Source organism: Suricata suricatta, chromosome 15, assembly GCF_006229205.1.
Source record: "Suricata suricatta isolate VVHF042 chromosome 15, meerkat_22Aug2017_6uvM2_HiC, whole genome shotgun sequence".
In the NCBI taxonomy this organism is placed as follows: domain Eukaryota; kingdom Metazoa; phylum Chordata; class Mammalia; order Carnivora; family Herpestidae; genus Suricata; species Suricata suricatta.
In genome coordinates, this window is record NC_043714.1 from 16,461,867 (window position 1) to 16,482,022 (window position 20,156).

At 36.1% G+C, this 20,156-nt stretch overlaps 1 protein-coding gene across 6 annotated transcripts in view; it reads left to right on the forward strand.

The window, feature by feature from the left end:
- The window catches only part of CSPP1 (centrosome and spindle pole associated protein 1), a 133,199-nt gene that overhangs the window by 71,339 nt on the left and 41,704 nt on the right, over positions 1 to 20,156 (forward strand). For all 6 annotated transcript variants that reach the window (XM_029923133.1, XM_029923134.1, XM_029923135.1 and 3 more), the window contains 7 exons: positions 5,273 to 5,366; positions 6,358 to 6,415; positions 8,050 to 8,258; positions 10,613 to 10,734; positions 11,059 to 11,137; positions 17,295 to 17,424; positions 19,300 to 19,447. In XM_029923133.1, coding sequence (XP_029778993.1) covers positions 5,273 to 5,366; positions 6,358 to 6,415; positions 8,050 to 8,258; positions 10,613 to 10,734; positions 11,059 to 11,137; positions 17,295 to 17,424; positions 19,300 to 19,447 — 840 coding nt within the window. The remainder of the gene's footprint in view (positions 1 to 5,272; positions 5,367 to 6,357; positions 6,416 to 8,049; positions 8,259 to 10,612; positions 10,735 to 11,058; positions 11,138 to 17,294; positions 17,425 to 19,299; positions 19,448 to 20,156) is intronic.

Here is a 20,156-nt window from a genome sequence, read left to right on the forward strand (position 1 = left end):
CCCCTGCCTGAGGGTAAATGAGCAGCAGGAGGTGAAGTGAGCACCTTCACAGACTCAATTGCGGAGTCCCCACCCCCAGTCAGGATCGTGATTGCAATGGGGGAAAGGAAAAAAACAAAAAGCAAAAAACCAAGCCTCTCTTAGTTTCCGATAGCTTTGCTCAAGACGCTGTGCGCTGCTGGAAATGAGCTGGGAGCTCCTACAGTCCAAGCGCGCGCCGGGGCCTCCACCCGCCACCGACTCTTTGTTGGGTGTCCTGTCGGTGTGCGCCCTATTTTTTCCCTGTGGGGACCCGGGATTCGCGCAGTCCGTGCAGGGGGCGAGGTGAGCCTTGGAAATGCGGTCCGTGGTCCCGTTCCCAAAACCAAGTTCAAATTGCTGGCTCCTGGTGCAGTCGCTGCTCCAGCCGCTTCCGGCTGGGGAGCTCGCCTCTCCAGCGCAGCCGCTTCTCACAGCCACAGGCGCCTCTGATTCCCCGCCGAGATGGCTTAGGGCTGGAGGCTATTCCTTCTCTTGCGCCACCCCAGTTCGGGATTCCAGCTGCCCAGCAGTTATCTTTGGAGTGGGTTTCTGTCTCCAAGCACAGCCAAGCGTTCTATACCTCTTCCCCAGAGACCGTTCTATGAGCGTGTTCCGACTCTGTCTCTTCCCTTTGTCTCTCGGGCGCTGCGCGCTTGCGCCATGTTGGGCTGGGGATCTTACCTCCTCTGCCCGTCCCGGGCTGGCCCGTTTTCGGATCTCCCCCATTCGCCCCCACTCACTCAGGTATCCTTGAGGTTCTATTCCTTTTGGAGTTCGTATTTTCTCCTTCCGCTCTCGCAGATGAACGTAATATCCTTCTCAGTTCGAAAAATGGTGCGGATGGAGTTTACAGAGCTCCCTTCCTCTCTGCCATCTTGGCTTCACCCCCGTCCACAGATTTCTAAAACTCTTTTTATGTTTCTTTTTGGATCTTTGCCCTAAATTTCCAGACAGTTTAACCTTCCTGAATTTTTAAAAAATATATGTATTTTTTTATTTTTGAGAAAGACAGAGCATGAGGAGGGGAGAACCAGAGAGAGAGAGGGAGACACAAAATCTGAAACAGGCTCCAGGCTCTGAGCTGTCATCACAGAGCCCGATGTGGGGCCTGAACTCAACAAACTGTGAGATCATGATCTGAGCTGAAGTCAGATGCTTAACCTACTGAGCCTCCCAGGCACCCCTAATTTTGATCTTTATGTGATTTGCTTCATTTCCTGGCTTTGTTTGGGTTCTCCCTCCCTGTACCTATGGTCTGGAAATTGCATTCAGGCAGAAAGGGCAGTGGTTAAAGTGCTCACTTTATTAGTTTTCTTTCTCACAGGTATTACAGTCCTGTGCTACCTGTTGTCCAGTGTCTGAAAAATAGTTATGGTAAAACCTGGGATTGTGAGTAATTTGTTCTGCAAGTGTTCTGCAAGATGAGCAAACACTTTTCATAAGTTTTAACTTGATAAATGAGCGATGTTTTGAAATATGAATAGTCTGTGATGCCAAATGTCACATGATTATAACTGAGCCAATGGTTCTTGAAATTTTCTTTAATATACAAGTGCTTTGGATCACAAGCATATATCCAGAACAAGTTATGTTCACAAACAAGGTTTTACTGTATTTCATATTTTGCCTAGTTAAATTATTTTCTTTTATAGTGAAGGTTAAGTTCTGTGTTTATTGCTCCATCATGGTCAGAAGTAGAATGGATAGATCTATTTTAATATAAAAGATTATTATTAATCTTATTATAATAATCTTATTCATCTTACTCCTTGCACCTTACTTCTATGATATCTGTGCTTAATGGGCATACCTAGATGCTGTATGTTCACTGATGGCTGGGAAACTAATAATTAGGGTAGTAGAGAAATTGCTGGCTTAATTGCATTTTTGATATCCTGTGATTTGGTGTTTCAGATGATGCATATCTAGATTAAGAGGTTATTTTGTGTCACTAACATATGCAATAATTACATTGATGGAAGAAATTGAAGATGACACAAATGGAAAGATATTCCATGCTCATGGGTTAGAAGAATTAATATTATTAAACTGTCTATACTGGTCTATACTAATTCAGTGCAATTCCAGCAGAATACCAATAGAGGTTTTTACAAAACCAGAAAAAAAAATTACTAACATTTCTCTTAAACCACAAAAGACACTGAATAGCCAAAGTAATTTTGAGAAAGGAAGACAATACTGGAGGTATCACAATTCCAAATTCTTGGTTCAAGATAGTATCACATGGCTACAATCAGTAATCAAAACAGTATGATACTGGCATAAAAACAGATACATAGATCAATGGAACTGAATAGAGAGCCCAGAAATAAACCCACACTTATATAGTCAATTAATCAATGACAGCGGAGGCAAGAACATAAAATGGGGAAAAGATAGCCTCTTTAATAAATGGTGCTAGGAAAACTGGACATTTACATGTAATAGAATGAAGCTGGGCCACTTTCGTATACCATACACAAAAATAAACTCAAAGTGGATTAAAGACCTAAATGTGAGACCAGAAACTTAAAAAAAAAAAAAAAAAACTCCTAGAAGAAAACACAGGTATAATTTCTCTGACACCAACTGTAGCAAAAATCTTTTTAGAAATGTTTCGTAAGGCAAGGGAAACAAAAGCAAAAATTATCTGTTGGAGCTACACTAACATAAAAAGGTTTTGCACGGCAAAGGACACCATCAACAAAATGGAAAGGCATCCTAGTGAATGGAGAAGATACTTGCAAATGTTATATCTGATAAGGAGTTAATATCCAAAAAATATAAAGAAGTTATATAACTCAACACCAAAAAAGAAAAATCCAGTTAAAAATGGGCAGCAGACCTGAATAGGTATTTTTTCCAAAGAAGACGTATAGATGACCAACAGATACATGAAAAGATGCTTAGCATCACTAATCATCAAGGAAATGCAAATCAAAACCACAGTGACATATCACCTTACACTTGTCAGATTGGGGAGGATATTGAGAAAAAGGAACTCATATATTATTGATGAGAATGCAAGTTGGGACAGCCACTGTGGAAAATAGTATGTAGGTTCCTCAAGAAATTAAAACTAGAAATGATCCAATAATTCTACTGGATATATATATACTCAAAGAAAATGAAAATAGCAATTTAAAAAGATAACTGTGCCCCTGTATTTATTGCAGTATTATTTATAATAGCCAAGATATGGAAGCAACCTAAGTGTCCCATCAATTGACAAATGGATAACGAAGAAGTAGTAGTATATGTAGACAATAATATTACACAGCCATGAAAAGAATGAGATCGTGCTATTTGCAACAACATGGGTGGACTTAGATGCTGTTACACTTAAGTGAAATCAGAGAAAGATGACCACCATATGATTTCACTTGTATTGGAATCTGAAAAACAAATATGTTGAGTCACACTTATAAATACAGAGAATAAAGTGATAGCTGCAAGAGGGGAACAGAGTGGGAGGATGGGCAAAATGAATGAAGGGGAGTGGAAGATCAGGCTTTCAGATATCGAATGAGGAAATCATGGGGATAAAAGACATCCTAGGAAATGTAGTCAGTGATATAGTAATAACATGATATGGTCACAAAAGGTAACTAGTGGTGAATGTAGCATAATGTATAGACTTGTTAAGTTGAGGTTGTACACCTGGAACCAGTGTAATATGCTGTGTCAGCTAAAAAAAATCACCTGTAAGTCCAAAAAATTAAATGCAGTAATAATGATCTTCTGTGGATCTGAAATGTTTGCACAACTTGATTTGCACATGATACCTGGGTGAGAGGTTTATATTTTTTCTGTAGAGTTGAGGTAGAATTTGAGCAGGGTGCCAGTGTGATTAGTGTTGTGTTTTAAGTTAATCTCACAGAAGTATGCTTCATTTATTGGAGCAGAGAAAGAGGAATGGAGTAACTAATTAGGAGGTTATGCTGCAGTCTAGGTGAAACGTAGGTAGTTCTGATCCAAGGTTAATGGTGTTACCACTATAGAATAGAAGGAGGATCTGAATATGAATTGAATAAGGGAATAAGCAGTACAGGTTTTGAGGTTTAATGATCAGACCATTAACAGAAAACAGAGGGGCAATTACTTTTGAAGTGTTCATTCTGGATATATTTGTTTTTTAAAGCTTATTTATTTTTGAGAGAGAGAGAGAGAGAGAGAGAGAGAGCTAGCGCGTGCGCTCATGAGTCAGGGAGGGACTCCCAGAGCTCCAGGCTCTGAGCTGTCAGCACAGAGCAGGATGTAGGGCTTGAACTCACAGTGAGGTCATGACCTTAGCCAAAACAGATGCTTAACTGACTAAGCCACCCAGGTAACCCTGGACATACTTGTTAATTTTAAGGGGCTTGTGGGAGTTTATTAGTGGCAGTTATTATCCCAATTCGTAGAAAAATGGGGATGGAGATTTTTAGAATATTCTCTTATTTAAGGTTTTTGAAGTGTAGAGGTTTGGGAAAGAGTAATTTGTTTTGTGATTCACATATAGTAGATACTCATAAGTTGTGACATTAATTGAAGAGGTAATGATACACGATTTTACCTTTTATATTTTCTGCATATACAGTAATTACTCTTTGAAAAATTAAAATTATATTATTTAAAATTTGAATTTCTAGTTGCCAATATTGCTTAAGAGTTAAGGCCAGTTTGTGAGATGGAGCTTTGCGTCAGGCTCTGCTCTGACACTGCAGTCTCTCTCTCTGTTTCTCAGTCTCTCACCCTGCCCATCTCCTGCTTGCATGCATGTGCCCTCTCTCTCAAAATAAATAAATACATAATCTTAAAGAGTTAAGGCCAATTTTTTCCTTAAATATTATTTATTTATTTATTTATTTATTTAAAAAAATTTTTTAATGCTTTTTATTTATTTTTGAGAGACAGAGAGAGACAGCTGGAGCAGGGGAGGGTCAGAGAGAGAGGGAGACACAGAATCTGAAACAGGCTCCAGGCTCTGAGCTAGCTGTCAGCACAGAGCCCGACGCGGGGCTCGAACCCACGAACTGTGAGATCTGACCTGAGCCGAAGTCGGAGGCTTAACCGACTGAGCCACCCAGGCGACCCTTAAATATTATTTATTTTGAGAGAGAGCACAAGTATGGGGAGGAAAGAGAGGGAGAGAGAGAATCTCTCGATCTCACGAACTGGAAGATTGATGTGAGATGAAATGCGAGTCAGATTCTTAACTGACTGAGCCACCCAGGCACTTCTAGACAATTTTTTTCTTACCACTTTCTAGGAGGTGAAGATCGAGAACTTATTCAGAGAAGGAAGGAGAAATATAGATTAGAACTATTAGAACAAATGGCGGAACAACAGAGGAACAAGAGACGGTAATGAAAGGTTTGCATTTAGAAAAGATATTTTGAATTTAAAATCCATTTGTGTAAAATGACATGGTGATAACAATTACATAGTAAAATAAGGGGATATTTTTCCTAAGATGAGTATGTATCTGTAAATCACTTCCATTTCAACCTCTGCAATGTACATCAGCTGTGAGTGTTCATTTACTGTGTCACATAGGTAGCAAATGAGGCTATGTGTATATTCTATAGTAGGCTTTTCAGATACCTTTATTAATTTCTTCAATTTTTGATTTAGGGTAGCATTTAATGTTATCTACGTGCCCACTGTATTATCTCATATGTAGTAACAAATATGAAATGAAAATATTTGTCTTATAACAGTGTGAAATGATTAGCACACTCATAAATGTAATAGAAAAATAATCATGATAAATCCATAGATCTTTATATTGTATATAAGTCTTAGTGTTTATAATCTTTCTTGTAGAAATACCTGTGAAATATTAATTATAATTTACAATTAGGATTAGATATTTTGGTTCTAGAGAATTTTGAAACCTATCATCTTTTAGTTTTGCCTTTTTCCCGGTACCTTGGAGAAAGCCAATATCTACTGTCTTACATTAGTAATTTTTTAACATCATTTTCTTAAAAATTCTTATTAGAATGTATGATTACCCTTCTTTTTGCCAACATGTATACATGTATCCTAAATGTTTTTGTTTCACAAAGTGAAGAATTTGTTTTACTTTTGTACTTTATTCTGTGTGAATTGCCGGGGCTTCTAAATACTTCAGGTACTTACTGTAAGTCAGTTTACAGGTGCATTGTAGTTTACTTTGCAGCAGATCAAAAATTTAGTTTTCAGAATTATTTAAGGTTTATTATCAGTAAAAAGAATTATTTGTACTTGAAGATATTATTGCATGGACTTTGTGCTTAAATTTGCTTTAGTAATGATTATGATTTTGATAGTCTTTAACTGTTTAAAATATAGAATTTTAATTTTGTTCAGAGAAAAAGATATGGAACTCAGGGTTGCAGCTTCTGGAGCACAAGACCCTGAGAAATCGGTAAGGGTTCCTGGAATCTTTTAATGTTTACTCTTTTATTTAAATAAACCTCAAAGGTGGTGGCAAGTGGAGATAGATGATAATGGGGGAAATATAAGAGTAGGCCAGTTTAAGTATTAATAAGTTCAGATGTCATAAATTAGAAGTCCTTACTCTTGTTTTTTCTCTAAGATAATTTTTTGTTTTTCATATGTGCATCATTTTATTATAGTTTGTTTTTAAATTAGTTGTTTCCACATGGTTCAAATGCAGTATTGCAGGAACACTGCAGTATTTGAGTTTTTCTTGTATTGGAATGATTTCCAAAGAAACAGAAATCTTTGATTCTAGTGTTTAAGCATTTTAGTAATTTTTATTCACTGTAGAACTAGAGCGATAATAATCCTGTTTTTACTTTAATTTTGCAATTCTCATCATTAAATGGAATGAATTACATCATTGCAGTTGAGTAATGAGGAGGTAATATTTTATTGCTCTTCTCAAAGCGTGCTTTTTCTGTAGTGGGATCTGTAGAATGTATTTGCTAAGACAAGTTTTTGTCTACCTTTGATGACTAAGAAACTTTAATTTCATTAAAAAGTTCATTTTTGCAAAGATTACAGCAACTTAAAATTATTCAAATATGGACAGCTTTTAATACACTTGTACTTATGCTGAGTATGTATCCCGTGCGTTGCCCATTTAAAGCAGTGTAATGCTGGACCAGGGTCACTCCCAGGGTGCTTGTCTGCTCATAGAATTAAACCTTTAGATTAATCTGAGAAATCATTCCTGAGGAATTAAACATGTTGGGGGAAAAAGGATAATTGCAAAGCTAAATATATTTTCCTCTTTCAGTGGATGCCTTAGAAATGATTTATATAATCAAAAACTTTCTTTTAATATCCTGAACTTTTTAATGTAATATGATGGTATGTTATTAAACATTTGCTTTATAGTTATACATTCATATTTGATGGACAGTCCTATCTATGTTTGACTGAAACAACCTTTAGAGTGTCAAGTGACTTTATGAGAATAAACAGACACATTAGACATAATAGACCATTACTTATGGGTTTACTTTTGATGTCAAATCTTAGAAAAGGATACATAAATGATGTTCTAAAGTGGGGGTTAGCAAACTATAGCCTATGGCCAAATCTGGTTGCTTCCTACTTTTGTAAATAAAGTTCTATGAGAGCATACCCTCACTAATTGTTTACATATCGTTTTGGGCTACTTTAGCATTTGAAGAAACCACATGCTCTGCAAATCCACATGCTATTTACTGTCTGGCTCTTTACAGAAAACTTTTGCTAATCATTCTAGAGAATTCTTGATGTCAGAAATGGCAATTTGATAGAGAAATAGCACAGTAGAATTTTATAGTTAGCATTAATATATGGCTCTAGTCTTTGATTATTTATTAGTGGTGAGACATAAGGTGATTTATACACTTTCGGGGAGGCTCAGTTACCCCATTTATAAAATAAGGATTAGATCTTAAAGGTCTTTTATTGGCTGTAAACTTCTTTTATTCTGTGAGATTCTGGTATAGAGTCTCTTTTTAGGTCCCTTTTAAGGTCCTCCTCTAAATTTCCGTCTTGAAATTTATGATTATATGTAACAAACAGATGTTTTCTTTATTTTAGCCTGATAGACTAAAGCAGTTTAGTGTGGCACCAAGACACTTTGAAGAGACGATACCACCTGAGAGACCCAGAGTAGCTTTTCAGACGCCTCTCCCTCCTCTATCAGCCCCGTCTGCCCCTCCTGTCCCATCGGTCCCCTCCATCCCATCTCAAAATGAAGGTCTGCACGATGGACTCAGCTGCACCCTTGGTGAAATGGTGCCTCCCAGGTGCTTGTTTAAAGTGTTTTGTGTTTGGGAATTAGGTAAGGTATCATTATGTTTTATGTTTAGAAGGATTTACTGAAGTGAATACAGTTATCCTTCACAGATTTTTGTACAAATAACAGCTTCTGCCAAAGAATTTTTCTTGAAATTTGTTTGCATTGTTGGTCTTTTCTTTTATTATAAAACAAAGGAAATCCTTATAATCTTCTTTTATTGTTTAGAGATGCTTAATATTTTTAGAATTAGTACTTACATTTAATATTTAGTTTTAGGTTACATTTTGGAATACCTATTTTTAAAAACTTTTAACATACAAAAGCTATACATTTTCTTCCAATTTTGTAATTTCCACTTGGCAAACAGTGAATACTTCTTTCAGTTTAAGCAGAATAAAGTTTCTAATGTGGCTTTTTGTATACATTACTTGATTTCAGCTTCTGTTTCCTTCAACTCTTTGTCTGTGATTGCTTATAGGCTGTGCAACTCAAACACCTGAAATAAAAAGTGTTGAGATCATAAAACCTGTAACTTAGGCATTAGAATAAAGATTTGATTTTTATAGACAAAAGGCATCAGGCCATACTAGACTATACATAAAGGAAATTCTCTCCTTGACATTGATATTTTCTGGGCTGTGCTTTCTTTTCCTTAGGAGTTGAGCTTATTTTTTGCTTACTATTAATGTATTAATTATAGAAGCATGTGTAATCAGGTATTTTTCTCTTTTAACATTGATATTTTCTGTGCTATACTTTCTTTCAGTAGGACTTGGTCTTTTATTTACTACTAACAAATTGTAGCATGGTGTGTACTCTATCAGGTGTTTTGTTTTATCTAATGGCTCTCTGACTCATAAGACTAGACAGGAGTGAAATGACAGATCATGGTATGATGGTCTTAGCATTGGCTTAGGAATTAAAATGGCTAGCTCCACTGTCTGAATTTTGGGAAAACTGCACTTTTATTAAACTTTACTTTTCTTATCTGTAAAAGTGAAATAGTAGTAAGTTTTTCTTATCTACAGTTTTAGGGTTGTTGTGAGGATCAAATTTTAAATCTCTATACAAATATAAGATTTAATGATTTTGATAGTTTCCTTTCATAGGCAGTTTCTTTTTTCTTTTAATGCAGTTAATTAAAAAATTTTTTTTTTATAGTTTATTTTTTGAGACAGAGACAGAGCACGAATGGGGGAGGGGCAGAGAGAGAGAGAGAGAGAGAGAGAGAGAGAGAGAGAGAGAGAGAGAGAGACAGAATCTGAAACAGGCTCCAGGCTCTGAGCTGTCAGCATAGAACCTGGTGCGGGGCTCGAGCCCACTAACCAGGAGATCATGACCTGAGCGAAGTCAGACGCTTAACTGACTGAGCCACCCATGTGCCCCCATAAGCAGTTTCTTAACTGCTTTGTTGATGTATCTCTGCAGTGAGGATAGTTAGGTTAGACACACTGATCAGTAATCGTGAAAAATCTTTACGACTGGAGAGAACTTTAATGCCTTCTTAGTTCTTCAGAATTATTTTAAAGTATACAAGGGATAACCTGTTAAGATACACTCAAAAATATAACATTCCAGGGTGCTCCCTTTTCTCTTTCTGGTCATCCGAAAGAATTTGCCTTTTCCATTTTTACTGTTGGAAAACATTGCCTTGGTGGAAATAGTTATTTGCTAATTAGCAATGAAGTGTTGAGGTAAAGGTTTTTAAAACATTTTAAGTTTATGAAATAGAAAACATGTCAGTACTATAGTGTTGATATATAAGTGGTTTCTGTGTCACATTATGGTTGACTTCCTTTGAAAGAACAATAAATTATTTTTGAATTAGAAAAACACACCCTTTAGCCCCCCAGACAAATGGAATCATTTGTAATCCCATTTTATACCTCTTTGCTTTTTTCTTCCTGCGCTGTCCTCTGTGCTACTCCAGCAACCTGGCTGAAGCATCTCTCCTCCTTCCCGCTCTCCGATTTAAATGTCCCTGTTGGTGTTCCCACAGCACCTTGTGTCTATTTGTATTGTTCCACTTCCATGCTGTGCTGTAATTGTCTGTTTATTTGTATTATTCCTGATGGACGAGGACTGTGTTTGTTCCATACTGGATTTACTGACTAATTAGGTGTTAATTGATTACTATTCAAAGTTTTTATCTTATATAAGTATTATGCCTTAAATTCTGAAATTTGGTAGTATGTTGTTTGCTTTTTGAATCCTTATTTTTGATGAGAGTAAAGCAAGATGGTGGCTTTTCTACAGCAGCAGTTAGATTTTCAATAACATTTTTGCAAAAGAATTATGTCTTGATTTAAAAAACATTGCAATGACATATGAAAAGGTTTTTCCAATTTTCTTTTGATACAGGGTTGCACCTCTGCCTCCTCCTCCCCTGTTCCCACCTTTGGCTACTAATTACCGCACTCCTTACGATGACGCGTACTACTTTTATGGAGCCAGGAATACTTTGGATCCTAGTCTTGCTTATTGTAAGTTATCTTTAGAGAAACCTTTTTTCCTAGTGGTTCAGTCAGCAAAATTATTTTTTTTGTAAGCAAAAATAAGTAAGTTGGAAAAGGACAGCTTTACTTAATTTAAAACTCAACTATATTGCATAGTTATTTCTTTTTTATTTAGCTTTAAGAGAGAACTATTTTGTGGTTTCTTGCAGTGCTCTTTGCTAACTCTTAACTGAGAAGGGTATACGGATTTTTTCCCTAGGTGACATTTTGAGTATGTGGCTTTTTCTTTAGGGATAAAATGAAGTGTTAATATAGAGTTCTCCGAAATCCATGTGTTTGTTTCCTTTTAAGATGGTCCAGGACTGATAGGGGTGCAGCCTGCAGCGCATGTTAGCACTCCTGCCGCCCGCCAGCCAGCACAGCCTGTTGCGTAAGTTGTTCAAATAATAATTTCTTTCAAAACCCGGTTGTGTTCCATAGAGCCTGTGTTGGTCATTTTTTCCTTTCTGAACAGATGAAATTTTAACTGTCAGTTGTTGTGTAACCAGTATGTTCAAAGTACTGCTTTTAGTCCATGTTCATAGAAAGTACATTTAAAAAATTAGAGTATCTCACGTTCACATTAGAAAAGTCATCCATTCATATTATTAATAAATAAGAATATAAATAAGCATATGTAAAAAATTGAAATCGCCTAAAATCCCATTCATCCAGTGATAGATGTATCTAAATAAGCATTCAGGAAGTCCTTCTGTGTGCTTGTAAAACCATACACCCAAGATACATCAAAAGTATGTTGTATTGTGTATATTGTTCGGTAACCTGCTTTTAACAGTATGTCATAAATATGCCAGTAAGTATACTTTTATAGCAGTATTATTTAAAATTAAACTTTTTATTTTGAGATAATTGTAGATTCTCATGATGGAATTGTAAGAAATAATATAGAGACATCTTGTATACCTTTTTTCCAGTGTCTTCTAATGCTAAGATCTTATAAAACTCAGGTACAGTAGCACAGCCCAGATCCACAGTGTGGGATACTGTCAAGATACAGACCACTTCATCTTCACAAAGATTCATTCTTCCTGCTCCTACTCCTTCCATAGGCTCTAGGAGCAACTAATCTGTTTTCCATTTCTTTTTAACACTGTTAAATGCTGTATAAATGGAATCATGTATGTAACCTTTTGGGGTTGACTTCTTGTTTTTTATTTTAATTTATTTTTTGAGAGACTTTGCATGTGGGTTGGGGCAGAGGAAGAGAGAGAATCTTTTTTTCTTTTTTTTGGTAGGGATAGAGAGAATCTTAAGCAGGCTCCATGCCCAGTGTGGAGTCAGATGGATGTGGGACTCTATCTCACAACCCTGAGATCATGACCGGAGCCAAACTGAGACTCAGACGCTTAGCTGACTAGCCACCCAGGTGCCCCAGGGTTGGCCTTTTAAAATCAGTATATTTCTCAAGATATTCATCTAGATTGTTGCATATATAAATCGTTCTTATTGCTGAGTAGCATTTCATGTTTAACCGTTTCATCGTTGAAGGACATCTAAGTTAGTATGAATAGAGCTGCTATAAATATTTGTGTACAGGTTTTGTGTGAGCATAGTCTTCAGTTCTTTAGGATAATTGGTCACGGGTATTATTGTTGGGTTATATGGTAGTTAGAACTTCAGTTTTATAAGAAACTGCCAAACTGTTTTCACAGAGACTATATGTACCATTTTACATTTGTATTGGCAGTTTATTCAGAATCTGGTTTCTTTATGTCTTTACCACCATTTGGTGTTGTGACTTTTGTTTATGCGACTTTGATAAATGTGTAATGATACATCATTGGAGATTTATTTTACACTTCCCTAATAATGATGGCGCTTAACATCTTCTCATGTATTTAAAATATTTGCCATCTATAAATCTTTGATGAAATGTCTCTTGATGTTTTTACACATCTTAAATTTTTTTTAAGTTTATTTATTGAGAGAGAGAGAGAGAGCGGGGGAGGAGCAGAGAGATGGAGACGGAGAATCCCAAGCAGGCTCCATGTTGTCAGCACAGAGCCTCATGCAGGGCTTGTCAGACTCACAAACCATGAGATCATGAACCGAAATCAAGAGTCAGATGCTTAACCTACTGAAACACCCAGGTGCCCCTGGAGTTTTTGTTTTTGTTTTGTTTTGTTCTTAAACTAATGAGTTTTGAGAGTTATAGATCCTAAACACTAGTTCTTTGATAGATATATATATTGTGCAAATATTTTTTGTCAGTCTAAAGCTTGTCTTCATTCTGTGAGTAGGCTCTAGAGTAAAAGTTTTATTTTATTTTTCATTTATTTTTCTTTTCAAATTTTAATTTAAATTTTAATTAGTTAACATACAGCAATATTGGTTTCAGGAGAATTCAGTGATTCACCACTTATATATAATACCTAGTGCTCATCATAATAAATACCCTCCTAATATCCATCACCTATCTAGCCCATCTCCCGCCCACCTCCTTCCATCAACCCTCAGTATGTTCTTTAAGAGTCTCTTATGGTTTGTTTCCCTCTCTCTTTTTTCTTTTCTCCCCACCCCCATATGTTCATATGTTTTGTTTCTTAAATTCCACATATGAGTGATATCATATGGTATTTGTCTTTCTCTATTTTGCTTAGCATAATACACTCTAGCTCCATCCACATCATTGCAAATGACAAGACTTCATTCTTTTGGATGGCTGAGTAATATTCCACACCACATCTTCTTTATCCATTCATCAGTTGATGGACATTTGGCCATTGTTGATAATGCTACTGTAATCATCAGGGTGCATTTACCTCTTCAAATCAGTATTTTTGTATCCTGTGGGTAAATAATAGTGCAATTGCTTGATTATAGGGTAGTTTTATTTTTAAGTTTTTGAGGAATCTCCGTACTGTTTCTAGAGTTGCTACACCACTTCAGCAAAATTTTTAAATTTTGATCAAGCCCAATTTATCAGTTTTTCCTTTTATAGATCATATTTTCATTGTCAAGTCTAGTATTCCTTTTCTGGACCCAGATCCCAAAGACTTTGTTTTTTTCTTCACTAAAAGCTTGGTAGTTGTACTCTTTTTTTTTTTTTTTTTTTTGTAGTTGTACTCTTAAGTCCACAATCTATTTTGACATTTTGACTTAATTTTGGATAAGATATGAGGCTTAATGAAGGTCTTTTTTTTCCTCTGCCTGTGGGTGTCCAGTGGCACCCAGCCTCATTTGTTAATGAGTGTTTTCCTGTATTGAATTGCTTTTGCACCTTTGTCAAAATCCACTGGACATATTTGTGTGAGTCTATTTCTGGGATTCTGTATTCTATTTCATTGATCTATGTGTCTGCCCTTATGCCAGGAGCATTGATTAGTATAGTATGCAGTAAGTTTTGAAAAAGGGTAATTGTGAGTTCTCCAAATTGTTTTGTTTTTTTTTTTTAACCAGGATTGCTTTGGCTGTTCTAGGTCACATGCAGTTCAATATGAATTTTACTATAAGCTTGTCAATTTCTGCCAAAAAGTAGTAGAGATTTTGATAGAGATTATATAGAATCTGTAGATCTGTTTAGTATTATCATCTTATTTTTTTTATTGTGGTAAAATACACATAACAAAATTTACCACTTTAAGTGTGTAGTTCAATGGTATTAACATTCATACTGTTATGCAACCATCATCATCACCCATTTCTAGAACTCCTTTCATTTTGTAAAACTGACTCTACCTATTAAACAACATCTCCCCAGTTCCCCCTCCTCTTGTCCACTGTTGCCTCTCTGATTTTACCTACTTTAGGTACCTCTTAGAAGTCAAACCATATGTTTGTCTTTTTGTGTCTGGCTTATTTTACTTACCATAATGTCTCAAGGTTAATTCCTGTATAGCATAAGAATGTCTTTCCTTTATAAGGGCCTTTATAAGGTCCTGCATACATAACATGTGTAGATACCACATTTTGCTTATCTGTTCATCCATCAGTGGACACTTTGGTTGCTTTTATGTTTTGCTTTTGCGAATATGCTGCTGTGAACGTGGGTGTACAGGTATCTCTTCTAGATTCTGCTTTTGTTTTTTTTAGGTATATACCCGGAAGTGGAATTGTTGGATCCTATGGTGGTTACCCGCTGGGACCACCACACTGTATTCCACTAAAGCAGTATTATTTTTCATTCCTGTCAACTGTACACAAAGGTTCCAATTTCTCTACCACCTCACCAACACTTGTTATTATTTTTTTTTTATAAGAGCCATTGTAATAGATATGAAGTATTACTGTGATTTTGGTTTGCATTTCCTTATAATTACTGATGTTGAGCAAAGTCTCATGTACTTCTTGATCATTTGTCTGTCTTTAGAGAAATGTCAATTTAAGTCCTTAGCTCATTTTTGAATTGGGTGGTTTATTTTTATGTTGATGAGTTTTAAGAGTTCTTTCTATATTATAGATATTAACTCCTTATCAGGCATATGCTTTGCAAATATTTTCTCCCATTCTTGTATTGCCTTTTTACTGTGTTGGTAGTATATAGCAACACTATAGATGAACACAAATTTTTAATTTTCATGAAGTTTAGCCTGTTTTTCTTTTATGGACTGTGTCTTTGGTGTCACATCCAGAAAACATTGCCAAATCAACTGTTGTGAAGCTTTTGCCCTATGTTTTCTTCTAAGAATTTTATGTGTTTTGGTCTTAAATTGAGGATTTTGATTCATTTTTAATTAACTTTGGTATGAAGTTTCACTAAAGGTCCAGCTTCATTCTTTGCATCAGGATATCATTGTGTTAACATCATTTATTGAAAAGACTGTCCTTTTCCTATTTTATGGTCATGGCACTTTGGTAAAAATTATTTTACTTCACATGCATATGTTTAGTTCTTTTTATTTAAAAATTTTTAAATGTCTCATTTTTTGAGAGAGAGAGAGACATCATGAGCAGGGGAGGGTCAGAGAGAGAGGAAGACACACAGAATCTGATGATTCTCAAGGCTCTGAGCTAGCTGTCAGCACAGAGCCTGACGCGGGGCTTGAACCCACGAACCGTGAGATCAAGACCTGAGCCGAAACTGGACACTCAACCGACTGAGCCACCCAGGCCCCCCCATAGTTCTGAGCTGTCTATTCGTCTGTCTATATGCTTGAACCATGCTGTTTTGATTACTGTAGCTTTATAGTAAGTTTTGAAATCAGGAAGTGTGAGTCTTGTAGCTTATTCTTTTTCAAAAAATTTTTTGACTATTTGGAGTCCCGTGAGATTCCATATAAATTTTAGTAAGGGTTTTTCTGTTTTTGCAGAAACATTCTTGAGATTTAATAAGGCTTGCATCGAATCTGTACATAACTTTGGATAGTATTAACATCTTAGCAATATTGAGTCTCCATAAGGAGAGGATGTTTCCATTTATTAATGCCCTCTAATTTCTTTCAGAAGTGTTTTATAGTATCCTGTCATTGCTTAATTTTTGTGTGTGTGAAACATGTTCTTTTTGTGAGTGTGGAATAATTTAGGGTTTTCTATATGTAAGATTATGTCATCAGTGAACAGAGATTTTCTTATATTCCAATTTGGATGCCTTTTACCTATTTTTCTATCCTCATTGGTCTGGCTACTACTTCCTGTACTGTGTTGAATAAAAGAAGTAAAAGTGGGTGCCTTCTTCCAAATCTTAGAGGAAAAGCTCTCAGTTTTGAAACTATGGCATTTACTATGTTGAAGTAGTTTCCTTTTATTTGTAGTTTGTCGAGTGTTTTTATCATGAAAAAATGTTGAGTTTTATCAGATTTCTTTTCCTGCATCAATTGAGATGATTGTGTGTTTTGTTTTTGTTTTTGTTTTGCTTTTTTCGGTTAATGTGGTATATAATACTGATTGATTTTTGTTTTGTATGTGGAACTATCCTTGTATTCCAAGAATAAATCCCCTCCTTGCCTGTGGTGTTTAATCCTTTTAGTAAGCTTTTGAATTTGTCTTGCTACTATTTTGTTGAGGGACTTTACAGTAGTGGTCATAAATGATACTAGTCTATAGTGTTCTTGTAGCATCTTTGTTTGGTGTTGATATCAGTGTAGTGCCGGCTTTTCAGCATGAGCTAGGATGTCTTTCCTCTTTAAGTTTTTGGAAAAGTTTGAGAAGGATTGATGTTTATTTTCCTTCCTTCCTCCCTCTTGCCCTCGCTTCCTTTGTTGCATTTATTTGCATTTTTGAGGGAGGGAGAGGGAGACAGAGAATCCTAAGCAGACTTGATGCTGTCAGTGTGGGGCCTGATGCAGGGCTCAAACCCATGAACCCATGAGATCATGACCTGAACCAAAACCAAGAGTCTGATGTTTACCCCCATGTAACTGCCACATAGGTCAAGAAATAGAGCTATTAAATTTAAAAGTTTCATTAATTGTGAAAACAGAGACAGTGGAGAGAGCTTAATTAGGGGACATTTACTGAAGGATTCTCTTCGACCCACAGAGAAACATTTTACCCTGTTTTTAAATCTACTTAAATGCTATGCTGTTTCAAAGGAGTGTTTATTCTTGCTTTGTCATAAATGCATACACATTGTTGTGCACTTGATGTAGGAATATGGTTGGACAGAACGATCTGAAAATCACAAGTGATCGAACAATAAATTCAGGATTATTTTTTGAAGATAAACCAAAGCCTTCAAAACAGTCACTTCAGGCTTACCAAGAAGCTTTGCAGCAACAGGTATTCACTTATTTCTTCATTCATTCGTTCCTTCATACATTTAATATTGAACATCTTATGTGTTAACGGAGTGGTCCCTTCGAACTCTATGTGGCAGAGGAATTGTATGATACACAGTGAATAGATTTTAAATTCCTGGCATAGACAGGGAACGGAATTGATGTGGGAGAAGGAGCCAAAATGTCAGAGTGTGCTGGATTGTGAAGTTTAGCTAAGAAGGAGTTTTCAGTTTCATCCTGTATGTATGGATAGCCTAAAGGAGGAAGTTTTAAGCCAGAGTGTGAAAGGAATAGTCAACAGCTTTAAAAGTTTTAGGAGGATAGCTAGTTGTGACGTGTATGATTGGGAAAGAGATGTGGCGGAGGAACCATGAAACTATTGAGGCAGGCTAGACAGGAGGGAACAAGGCCGTGAACCAGACAGGGAAGATGGGAAAATATCCAGAAGGCAGCTCTGGGATTTACTGATAGGACTTAGATGTAGGGACTGAGAAAGAATAGGTGGCTTGAGGATGATGCTGTATGTTGTATGCTGTAATCTACGTGAATACTGAGGCCAGGAATATGAACTAAGAGAAAAAAAAGAACACTTTTAGGGAGGAGGAGAATAGGTTCTATTGTAGTTTGTAATATTTGAAGAGAGCTTATTTAAAAGTAATTTTATCAAATGTTTGTTTTTTTGGGGGGGAATATCTATATATCTCTGAAAGGATCCTGGAATTCTTGGTAGGTATATGTCCACCTTAGGTACTTTTCTATAAAGTTTCACTGGATTTCTTCTTTTTTTTTTCTTAATTAAAAAAATTTTTTTTTAATCTTTATTTTTGAGAGACAGAAAATGAGCAGAGGGGCCAGAGAGAGAGGGAGACACAGAATCTGAAGTAGGATCCAGGTTCTGAGCTGTCTGCACAGAGCCCAATGTGGGGCTCGAACTCATGAACCATGAGATCATCACCTGAGCCGAAGTCAGACGCTCAGCAGACTGAGCCACCCAGGTGCTCTACCACTGGATTTCTTCTAAAGCCCCTTTTGTTCAGTTTTTATATGGGCAACCTCCTTGCAAATTGATTTTTTTAAATTAGAGAATTACTTTATTTTTTGGATGGTAGGTTTCTACAAATAAAAGAATGACTTTATCTATTTTCAAGTGAGCATACTAAAAAACACCACTGACAAAACTAGATTTCCTAATCCTAGAATTTTATTTCATGCATGTGATGACTTCCATGGCCGTGTTGGAGTGGGTGCTTAAATTTTCTATGTATGTGGTTATGATTTTAAAAGTAACTTCCCAAAATGTAGATACTTATTCATTGCCTATCCAGATGTCTCTAGAGACCCAACCCTATGCTTATACTTGATGAAAAGACTTTTTTGTTTAATTTCATAAAGTTGTACTTAAAGTAACCCAGAATTGTCCAACTTGTTTGAATTCTGAGAATGGAGTTTGTCCAGGGTAGAGTAAGTCTGGTGAGGTGTGGGAAGTAGTTTGTGGCTGGCCAGGTCCCATGAAAGGATAAATGGAAAAGGAAAGTAGGGTCCTCATGCAACTGGTGACGTTAGGGAGGGAGTGGCTCAGGTGAAAGTTGGGGTGGAAGGAGGAATTGGCTCAGTTCTCAACTGGCATCAGATCAGTGGCTGGAAAAGTACTCGTGGCTTGATGTAAGGGGCCGGTAGCTGTTTATTCTAGCCAAGGAAATGTTTTTAAATGGAGTATTCCATTGATCTATGACTTTAAATTTTATAGTGAAGTAGAAAGGAAAAAAATTTTTCCAGGTTTGTTCCCTAATAAGAAAACTAAAAGCCAGTATTAAAACAAAACTTTTTGTATCACAATATTTGTCAGCACTTCTAAATATCCCTTAATGTTATCAAGATTCGGGAAAGAGAAGAACGAAGGAAGAAAGAACGTGAAGAAAAAGAAGAATATGAAGCTAAATTAGAAGCTGAAATGAGAAGTTATAACCCCTGGGGGAAAGGTGGAGGCGGTGCTCCTCTGAGAGACGCACAAGGAAATCTGATAAGTATGTTACTTACACTGATCTGTTGTTTTTAAAAGAAACTGAACTGTTCTTAAATTTTTAAAAGAAAGGGGGGTAGAAGTGGGAATTGTAGCCTCTAAGGCAAGGTCTCCTTTTATGTAGCTTAATGCAAAAGAAGTATTTTGCAATAAATGTGATAGCAGCTGGGAAAGTCTTTTTTCTTCAGAGTACTATTTAACTTTGTTACACATTTTTCATCCTCTAGTGATAACTCAGTTGCAGAGAAAAGCTCATGTTAATTGGTAAGTTTTTATTCAAGCTAGTAGTTAGATTTAAAAGAAATATCCTAGTAAAAATAATAAACCTCTTGTTAAAAATATTTAAAATAGGTGAGCTGAAATAGTTGTGAAATGTGGTGTTTCATATATAGCCATACACTGCATAGTGCAAGAATTCTGTTGAAAAATAAAGACTTGATCTCATAAACTTTCTGGTAGGTTGTACAATCATATTGTTGTCTTTTCAGTTAGTATCACCAAAAATGTTTGCTCTAGAAACCACGCAGCAAAGCACTTAGAAAAAAGAGGACTTCTACAACCTGTCATATATATTAGGATGGTTTCTATTAACTTTTAGATGAGAATAAAAGACAAAGATGGATTCTTGAAAAGTGTTCATTAGAAATGAGAAATGAAAAATAGAAACCATTAGATGGTAAAAATGTAGATTTTGTGTTCTTTAGATGTTATAT